Source organism: Polistes fuscatus, unplaced genomic scaffold, assembly GCF_010416935.1.
Source record: "Polistes fuscatus isolate 324 unplaced genomic scaffold, CU_Pfus_HIC Scaffold3, whole genome shotgun sequence".
NCBI lineage: Eukaryota > Metazoa > Arthropoda > Insecta > Hymenoptera > Vespidae > Polistes > Polistes fuscatus.
In genome coordinates, this window is record NW_025113107.1 from 5,618,726 (window position 1) to 5,629,448 (window position 10,723).

The 10,723-nt window shown below is 34.7% G+C and overlaps 1 protein-coding gene and 1 long non-coding RNA gene across 3 annotated transcripts; one reads left to right on the top strand and one right to left on the bottom strand.

Annotated features, from left to right (window-relative positions):
* Nucleotides 1–403: 403 nt before the first annotated feature.
* Nucleotides 404–1,041, bottom strand: LOC122519332. The gene is made up of 2 exons (XR_006304284.1): nucleotides 1,005–1,041; nucleotides 404–650 (listed from the first exon to the last, which is right to left on the bottom strand). It is a non-coding gene; the product is annotated as an uncharacterized LOC122519332 (long non-coding RNA).
* A 4,401-nt stretch (nucleotides 1,042–5,442) lies between these two features.
* LOC122519632 (glycine receptor subunit alpha-3) lies at nucleotides 5,443–9,954 on the top strand. 2 transcript variants are annotated; one of them, XM_043639219.1, is made up of 9 exons: nucleotides 5,443–5,723; nucleotides 6,291–6,435; nucleotides 6,575–6,657; nucleotides 6,749–6,892; nucleotides 7,000–7,082; nucleotides 7,394–7,528; nucleotides 8,296–8,396; nucleotides 8,671–8,988; nucleotides 9,613–9,954. In XM_043639219.1, exons 1-9 carry the CDS (start codon nucleotides 5,623–5,625, stop codon nucleotides 9,796–9,798), a joined length of 1,296 nt encoding a protein of 431 aa, XP_043495154.1. In that variant the 5' UTR covers nucleotides 5,443–5,622; the 3' UTR covers nucleotides 9,799–9,954. The 2 variants fall into 2 exon arrangements, with proteins under 2 accessions (XP_043495154.1, XP_043495155.1); XM_043639220.1 differs by having other exon boundaries at nucleotides 9,646–9,954.
* The last annotated feature ends 769 nt before the right edge of the window (nucleotides 9,955–10,723 follow it).

Here is a 10,723-nt window from a genome sequence, read left to right on the forward strand (position 1 = left end):
CTCCTCCTCATCTAACTCGAATAGTGGTGTGCGGTTCTTCCTAGGGGTACCAACACCTCACTTCTTTCCATCTCCCTCTTTTCTCCACTTACCCTCTCTTTCATCTGGTACTCCCCATCTCTCTACATCCCTCAGCCACCACAAGTACCGGAGGAGCAGGCCAACGTCAGCAAAAAAAAAGTACGACGGCACGTGTCACTGTGTATGCACACAACTACTCTCTCTCTTTCTCTCTATCGCGTTCGCTGGATTCTGTCAGTCGGCGATTTTGCCAATCCAATTTGGCCGATGACACAAAACAGGAAATCGATCATCCTTTGAAGGAAGCTGTGCAACGAAAGGTCGAATCCTGCCGTCTCACTTTTTCCTTTTTCTTTTTATTTTCTTCTAAAAAGGAAGAAGATTTTTAAGGTAGTAGTCTGGTAACTTATGCCTATTTTCATGACTTTTTTGGAGGGTGGTTTTTTATAGGAAAATGAAAATGAATTATCTTGAATATTTAGAGTGTTTTTATTTACATATTGAAAATATAAAAAAAAATTTATTTGAAAAAATTTAATAGTTTATAACTATTATTATTGTCACTCGAAGTTGGAACCTCAAAAAAAATGCACATGGGTGGCCCGGGTGATTTTGGCTCTTGATGTCATCTGAAATCAAATATTCTTGATTATTCTTAATCTATAGAATATAGAATATACATCTCATTCTGGTCGGATCTACCGAAGTTAAATTTCAAGCGTAAATCACAAAATGGCGGACTTTGAAAAAAAAAGTCCTTTTATTTTAGCAAAGAAAGGGTTGTAAAATAAAAAGTTAGGGGTGGAAAAAATTCTCTTTAGTACTGACGAGAACTATACGTGTGTAGAACAGCCTGTTAAAATTTGAAAGCAATCGGTTCAGTAGAAAAAAAGTTAGGACCCGGGCCGACCAGAAAAACAATGTTTTGAGAAAAACGCGTTTAAAGTTCAACAACAAATTTTCCTAAGTAAACTTATACTTACGTCAATCGTCGAGGCGCTCTAGGAAACTCGTTATAACTTCCGAAATATTTCGAATTTCTGTCTGAAATTTTCACAGTATATTCTCAAGACATTGCACTTTCAAATTAAGCAAAAAAAAAATTGTCGATTTTTTGAACTCAAGTTACCAGACTACTACCTTAAGATTCTTTTTTAAAAAATAAAAAAGAAAGAGATAGAGAATGAAACAGCATACGCGTTGTCTTTCGTAAATTCTTGTAAATGAACCCAATGCGAATCCCAAGAAAATAGGTTCAAATTCTCTTGAACATTTCTATTTGTCTAAAAAACAATCAATCATCTAACCCAATCAAGCATTGCTCGAAGACCCGAAGATTTACAGATCGGTTACCTCAAGCTCGGATTTGACAAATGTGTTGAAGAAAAATCGTTGTAAGATAAATTATCGTACGTCGAATCGTCATCATGCCATTCAGAGATATTCCTATTGATTATTTAGTTCAAAGATCCTTGCCGATGCGATTCTATCTGCTCGCTTTCCTGGCTTCTGCCTTTTTAGAGTGACGTCATCAAGTATTTGACGTAAATGCCACCTAGGCTTGTAAGTGATTGCTTGAAAAGAGAAAGAGAGAGAGAAGAGAGATCCTGCATACTCTGGCTGCTGGTGGTTAGTCGAGGTAAGTTTGATTTTTTTCAATTTTCCTATCTTGTTCTTCCTAGAATTTGTCAGGCCTAACGAGGGAAAAGAGGGGCCAGGAGAGATAGAAACGAAGACAGGATATTTCGATTCGATAACGCGATAATCTAACGAAGATAATCTTTATTGAATCGAGGGGGTTTGATGCAGCACAATGTCCGAACAATTCGCTCTACGATTTCGACAAAGTTTCACGAAAAAAATTCATATTTTTCGAATTTTTTATTTTGTTATCAATCGTATCGATTCGTTTAACTCGACGATAGGATTATATATCGAATATTGTTCGTATAACTGTGTATTATTATTATTATATATTTGCATAGTTTTTCTAGAAGAGTTCGTTTGAAATTGATATATATTATATATATAATATACTATATATTATATTATATACATATATAGCATAAGAAATTTGGCAGGGTTTAGAACGTCTTGACACGCAAAGATCGAGTCGAAGGCTTAAGATGAACAAAATTGAAATAAAATTTGACAACGGTTGCGAAAGAATTGCCAAATTTTGTCAAGGAAAATGAACACAAGGTCTGATAATATGAAAAAAAAAAATTAAAATACATGTGGAATAATGAATATCCGTAGAATGTGGAAACACGCGTGTAAAGTGTGTAATCTTTTTATTTTATTTATATTTTCCTGTTATTTCTTTTCTCCCCGTTTCTTTCTAACGATGACGTAGTTAACCATCGCTTGTTGGCAGTAACGGAATGTGAGGAGAAACAGATTCTTGAAGGAGCAACTTGAGTACGCTTCCGGCATTCTCGCGAATTCCCCCAGTGGTTTTGCAGGCCCAATGACCTGATTGTCGAGCTCAAAAGAAGAAGCAGCAGAAGAAGAAGGTGCTCTCGATGGTTCGTTACCACGAAATCGATGTTACGATGATGACGTTCGCTACGCTTCCAGAAATAATAAAGTACGTGCTACTAATAAAGTACCTACTTGCCTAGAAACGGAAAGATCTCTCTCTCTCTCTCCCTCTCTTGTTTTCGCCGAAAGATGCATTAAACGAATAAAATAAAATAAAAATCCTTCAGACGGTCTTTATGATTAAAGATACACGTATCTCACTCTCAAAACATTCGAGTATCAAATTGTCATTTTCTTACGAAAGAGAATTTAACGGAAGAATTACTTTTTTCTCTCTTTCCTATCTTAATATTTTTCTAACGCGTCGTAATTATTAATTTAATCCTTTTTGTAAGGGGATGCTTTAGCGCGCGTATCATTCCATAAAAATTCTCTCTTACGTAGGTATGATTACATGATATATAACCCTTATATGTGGTCATTGAAAACGAAAGGATTAATATACACTTTAATTAATAATAAGAAAATAAATGTAATAAGAGAAAAAAGTGTATATACTATTATTCGTTCGTTTTAATTGAAATATTTCAACATTGGAAGAAATGTTCAAAATGTTTTCCATACGTAAATACGTACGTACGTACAAGTATACAAAAGAAAAGAGACATTTGCAACTATAGTCCTGAACATGTGTATATATATATATACATTTTTTGTATATATTGTGTATATGCATATAAACATAGCTTCTCGAACGGTGGCCACTCCACGATACGAACGGCGCATAGCTTTTCCTGTTCGCGGCACAATTTTCGAGGGTCGATATATCGAACGCTGAGAAAAAGAGAAAAAGAGAGTTTAGGAGTAAGAGAGAAAGAGAGAGACGACGTTGTCTTCAAATAGCGCGGTAGTTAGCGCCTCCCTGAAGAAGGGTTTGCGAAAAAAGGGTTGGATAAGAGGAGAAAGAGGAAGACCGTCTTCTTCCTCTCCCTCTTCCTCATCGACTATGCTTTTCCCTTCTATCTCTTTCTGATAGACTACTACCTTTCCTTTTCCAACCACCTCCTTATTCTCCTCATCCTCCCTCTTTTCTATACTTCTCTTCTTCTACGTCCCTTCCATACTCCTGCTTCTAGCACGTTTTCCTCCGAATCTCTTCGTATTCACTGACTACTCTCTAATCGATGCTGTTTAACCGCTGAACGATTTTAAACATATCACCCTTGAGGAACACGATATGTTCACCTCGCCACGGGAAAATGAACTATTGGCGCACTGCGAACAATTTTTTATTCCGTGAAACTAAGTATTTTTATTCCGTAGTTTAATTTGTTATAAACGTAAGCAATATTGCGTTGGATATTTTTCAAAGTAATCATATTAACTTATAAGATTTACGATACTTTTTTATGTTTAATAAATACCGTATATGTTTAATTATTCTTATAAGTTGTGATATTTTGAATTTTGTTAAATTTCAATCGATTTCAATCGATCATTAGATTAATCTTCGTTAATTTTAAGAAAGGTCAAGAAATGGTTTTATTTAGATAGCATATACATGCACAATTCAAGGAAACTGATTTATACAAATATATGTATGTATGTGAAATACTTATCATAGGATTTAATGCCAAAGGTGATGCAATTAGGTAGATCTGTCCTCATTAATTTGACGATCGTTAATTTGTAATGTTGTAGTATATTAGACTGGCATCAAATGCATACTTCCTTTTCTACGTAAAATAAAATATAGATATCGAAGATATTATTATTTTCAGCTTTATGTGTCTCATTAAACGAATAGTAATTACTATGATTAAGAGACAATTGGTTCGGTAAATTTTCTAATTATGTATTTTTATATTTCGTTCATATTTATATTACTTATCCTGATAACTTAATATTTGTGGAAATAAATAGAAAATTATTAATTAGTATAAAAACTTGAAAGTAATTTGGTAAAAGAAATATTGCGTCTTAAATTAATACCTGTATGAAAATAAAATAATAATAATAATAATTGCCTACTTAATATAAATATAAAATTGAAGAAGGTTCTCTTAATAAGATATAAGTATAATAAAAAAAAATTCTCTAATGAAATTAGAGACTTGGATATGCCGAAAATGAAATAGTCAATAATCAAAGGATAAAATGTTGAAAATAGGATTTCATCTCCTTATGAAAGAGATCGGAAGAAAGAAAATAAAATAAAAGATGGAAGGAAAAGGGGGTAAAGAGAAAGGGGAAAATGATTGTAACGATTATATCAGGACGATTTGTTGAGGAGGGTGTACACGATTGCGACATAAAGCAAGGATACTACTGCATTGGGACAGAATCGTGTCATCGACGTCGTCATCATCGTTGTCGTCGTCGTCGTCGTCGTCGTCGTCGTCGTCGTGGTTGTTGTTGAGATTGTTGAGGTTGTCATGGGCCATGGGCACAGGTACTCTGAGGGATTACCACCACTTCTTTCGTCTCGCAATCCTCCGTGGTACTCTCCTCGACCCTTTCCAAACGTGTTTCCGTGTACGTCACGAGCGAGAGTTACCCCCACCTTTTCTCAACTGGTCCTCACTTTGCAACGTAGAAGAAGGAGTGAGAAACGATGCAGAGGGGTGCAACTGGTCCAACACCACCACCACAACCACCACTATCTCCACTACCAACACCAACACTAAAGCTTTCTTCCTACCACCTCCACATCTCGCTAGATCACGAAAATGGAAGATTTTGCAGGCTCCGCAAAGTCGTTCGAAGAAGTCAGTCGTCGGTTGCACGTTCTCGCGAATCAGAGAATAGCCATCGAAAAGTGGTTGCTGCCACTAACCGGACCTAGTTCCGGACTGGCGCAAATTCACATCTCTTCTCTCTCTCTCTCTCTCCTTCTCATTGTTCTTTGTCTCTAATCTTTGTTTTTATCTTCTTGGTCATCTTTTCTTCTTCCTATTTTCCGAACTTTTTCTTTCTTTCTTTCTTTACTTTTACTTTTACTTTTTTTTGTCTTCATTCCAAATATCCATTCCATCCTTTTTGACGAATCCTACACACGCAAAAAAGAGCGTTTTGAAAAATCGTTAGAAAGGATGCATTGAAGGATACTGAAAAATAATGTCGACAGAAGAAGCACAGGGAAAAGGCATGACATCCGCGATCTTCTCAACAATTCTTCTTCTTATTATTTTGCTACTGGATCGCACCGCAGATGCACAGTAAGATCGCCGTTTTTGGGACTTTTTCATCATCGATCATGAAACTTTAACACGGGATGCATTACCGATCGAATAAATAAATATAATAGCACATGAAACTGTGGTGTATCATCTACGATTCTATCGATCGGAAAGATCGATTAGAATTTTCTTCTATAGTTTACAGTGACTAACGGGATAAATATTTAAAAAAGGTTTTATTTTGTTGCAAACGACTAATTTGTTTAGTATTGCTTTCGCGATATAGAATCAGTTCGATCGATCAGCTGTGTGGTGTGCTAAATATTGTCAAGATGGAGTGCTTACGGGAGACTTTAACGACCAACCACTTCGCGTTCCAATGCTCATCTCCAAGACGAAAGTTTCAGCAGTGTTGTTTGTTGTTTTTCTTCTATTTTCTTTTGAGATATAACTTTGGAAAATTCGATCGTTATCACGCATCTGTTTTTTCTCTTTTTTTCCTTCTACCAAATCCATTGAAAATTGTAACGTTTTATTATTTCTCAAAGGACTAATATTACTTGTAAGAAAATCGTGTCGAAACAAAGGAAACGATATTAATTTCAGGAGAAGCTTAGAATTCTTCGATCTTCTTCCGGAGGATCCAAAACTTTACGATAAAATGAGACCCCCGAAAAAAGATGGACAAGCAACTGTTGTCTATTTTCACGTCACCGTAATGGGTCTCGATTCGATCGATGAAAATTCTATGGTAAGTCAAATCTTTATCTGCGTTCTCTATTATTTGTCAGAAAAATTAGTGTCTTCTTTTAAACATAATTGCGGCAATGTCCATTGAAAATACGCTAATACCTAGAGAGTACGAGAGAAAGATATAAAACAATTTACAGACTTACGCTGCCGATATATTTTTTGCTCAAACGTGGAAGGACAACAGACTGAGACTACCAGAAAATATGACTTCGGAATATAGGTATACGATCAATTAGAAAATAATTGTTCAGAAATTTATATAAGGGAGTAGATAATCGTGAACATTATTTCCCTTTTAAACGAAATTGAAGATTATTAGAGGTCGATTGGTTGAAGAACATGTGGCGACCCGATTCCTTTTTCAAGAATGCCAAATCGGTAACCTTTCAGACGATGACGATACCAAATCATTATCTCTGGCTGTACAAAGATAAAACGATCCTATATATGGTGAAGTACGTATGCCAAAAGTTTTAATATTTTTGACACATAGTTTTAACTAGATCATTTATAAGAACTATAAAACTCGTTAAGTTCAACGATCATGCTACGATACTTGCAGATTGACATTAAAACTCTCTTGCGCTATGAACTTCTTGATTTATCCGCACGACACGCAGGAGTGTAAACTGCAAATGGAGAGCCGTGAGTAATAATCGATATATGTAGCAGTTTAATCTACGAAATTTCATCTAATATTCGTTCAAATAAATTCACATAGAGAGAAATGAGAGAGAGAGAGAGAGAGGGAGAGAGAAGAGAGAGAGAGAGAGAGAGAGAGAAATTTTGCATGAATAGTTCGCGAAAGAAACATCTACGCTGCTCGAATAAAAAAACAAGTCTCACGGAAAAACGATACATAAAAAAAAAATGATAAAAAGAGATCGTCCGCGTCATATTTAGCCGATAGGGTGAATACTTACGTTTTGACAAGGACAAAACAACTCGGTCAACAGTGTCTCACACGACGGATGAAATGATCTTCCAATGGGATCCCGACGTACCACTTGTCGTCGATGAGAACATAGAATTGCCCCAATTACAGCTTGTGAAGAACTACACGGCTGACTGCACGCAAGTCTATTCCACTGGTAAGTGATTTGAATAAGCCTTTTTGATTCGCATTTTTCAAAGCCAAGTATCGTGTTGTGCGTATTCGTTTTTGTACACACAATTAAACATCGAGGATAAATTAGATTCTATTCAATGGAATCATTTTATACGAAGAATTGATAAGAATTCATGCATAAAAATTGGAACGGAATTATGCCACTGTTTCCAACGCAAAACGTGAGTTAGCGAGAATGAAAGTAATACGAGTTGACATTTGTTACTAAATTGTAAGATACAAAATCTAAAAGTGTCACGAGTTAGACTTTTTTCATCATCATCATCACACGAGGTGATCTAATTTTACAAGAAATTTGGAAAATATATTTTTTATTTATACCTATTTGTTTTTCTCTAGAGTTATGTTGGTCTAATTTATTTTATCATCTGATTATTATTATTATATTAATATATCGAAGATTCGAATGGTTAACTATTCTTGGAACAATTCAAATACAAATGACGAATTTCATAAATTCGAAAAGTAGGATCTAGTAATAGTGACACTCCAACTAACCTCGACCTTTTTGAAACTATATTTGGAAAGATAGCTCCATCCTTTAGATGGCAACTCAATTATCATTGATTTTCTAGATATATTGCCAGCATACCCAATCCTATATCATATATTTTACATATACATCTATGCATATATAATAAATATACATTATATACATAGGACATACAAGCATATATCTTTACATACGAATAATTACAAGATATAAATAAAGGTACCTTTTGTTTTCAGGTAACTTCACCTGCTTGGAAGTGGTATTCGTATTAAAACGGCGACTCGGTTATTATCTTTTTCATACATATGTTCCCACGTGTTTGATCGTAATTATGTCGGTAAGCCACGATCATGTAAAAAAACAAAATATTAATATTTTATATGTGGACGACATCGCTGTGCATTTTCTGATATTGAAGAAAAAAAAGCAACTTCAAATTTTATATGATTTTTATTTGTCAAGTGTACTTTGCTAAATCTGACAATGAGGCAAAATAATCCGCATATAAGGTATTAAGAATTAAAAATGATAACATAATTACAAAAAGTAGGATGAAATAAAGAGAGAGAGAGAGAGAGGAGAGACAGAGAACGTATTAATTTATTTCACAGTGGGTCTCATTTTGGATAAAACCAGAAGCTGCACCAGCCAGAGTGACCTTAGGAGTGACATCCCTGCTGACATTATCGACTCAACACGCGAAAAGTCAAGCATCTTTACCACCGGTCTCTTATTTGAAAGCCGTCGATGCCTTTATGTCGGTCTGCACGATATTTGTGTTCATGGCATTGATGGAATATTGCCTAGTGAACATCGTTCTCGGTGATTCCGATGCGCCGGCAGCGAAACCACCACCACCACCGGCACCGCCATCTTCTAGCACCACAGAGGCCGCTAAACTCGATAAAATTTTCGACATTGCGACTAAGGTAACGCCTTGGTGAAGATTGTTTTATCCAAAGACGACGACTTCTGTGCCTCGGAGAGATTATTTATTAACTCTTTGCGGTATAATCATTATTTTTAGTATTATATTCTTAACTTATTTTTTTTTTAATTTTTAGAATTTACAGATAATTACAGATAATTAATTACATTAACATAAGTCTTACTTTTGTGATGATTCTTATTCGCAAGCAAATATTAGAAATTGTTCTAATTGGATAAAGACGTCGAATAATTAATTTTTGTAAGTGTTGTGAATAGTAGGGCCGCAAAGGGTTAACACGTTGATTGTTAATTAACTTAATACACATTCCACAAATTTTCGTATCAATATTTTTAAGGAAAGAATCCTATTTTTTAAAACCATACTTTACTTTTGTGTATCAATTAAACGAATGCGTTATTTTTCAATAAAATGGTGATTAACAGTGTTTGTAAAAGTCCAAATATATGGCAAATTATATTTGCTTTTATTTTTCTTCATAAATTGTTTGTACGTTTTTTAAGTTTCTTTTACATTGGAACGCAATGTTCTTTGCGAAAGAGCTCCGAGGCACAGGAGAGACGTCTTCTTGGCGGCGGTTCAAGTTGTGATCGTTGTCACGCAGGAAAACGCCATGTTGTTGTCCGGCCGATCGCAGAATTCGACTTCAGGTCCACCACCTGGACCAACGCCGGCTCAAAAGGCAAGAATGAGGGCCTTGAACATCGATCGGGTCTCACGAGTCTTCTTTCCTTTTCTTTTTGCTGTATTAAATGTCACTTATTGGATAATGTTCGCTGAATATATTTAAACATTTTTTTTTCTTTCTTTTATCCGAAGAAATGTCGACTATTTGCGATTTAAGAGAGAAAGAGATAGAAATATATTAGAATGAAAAACGCGCGTTTAATTGTAATACGAAAAAGATTGAGAAAGATGAAAAATTTATATTTGGATGTATGTTAAAGAAAGAAAGAGGTAGAGGTAGAGAGAGGGGGGAGAGAAGGAGAGATACACATTTGTTATTGAAAAAGAAAAAATAGCGTCGAGTCGAATAAGATTCATAAACGATACATAAAAACGTATTACATAGACATATCTCGCGCCCTTTTTTCTCCAAGGGCGCCAAATACGAACGATCGAAGGTATCGCGATAAAATAATAAAAAATAAAAATGAAAAAAGAGAGAGAGTAAAGAGAGCTAAGTGAAATCGAATCTTTAATTAATTATTATTAAGGAGCCTTCGCTTTACAAAAAAAAAAATTAAGAGAGAAAAAGTTTTGCCTAGAAAAATTTATCGATCTCGATTATAGTAGAAATTATTGCACCTGCCGCTATTATTCCTTTAAATTATTCGTGCAAAGAGTTTGCAATCGCGAAAATTAAATTGTCCACGAAAAACTTTGACCAACGTGATAAACAACTGTTCAATTAATTTAATTTCTTTTTCATTTATGTTCTTTTTTTTGGTTTTAAACAAGAAGCAGAACAAAGTTATTGAATTTCTATTATCTAAAATTTCCAAGTTTAATATAGAAAAGAATTATTTACGTTTGACTTTTGTTTCGATTAATAAGTAACGTGGATTTCGTAAATTTTGTAAAAATGTTTCACCCAACTTACGAGCCCTGACAATTTCTCATCTCAGTAAGCTAATATCATTTTGGTACTAATATAAAATTATTCTTTTATGCCTTTCGTCTATAAACTGTGATAGAGCATTTAAATTCGTTTA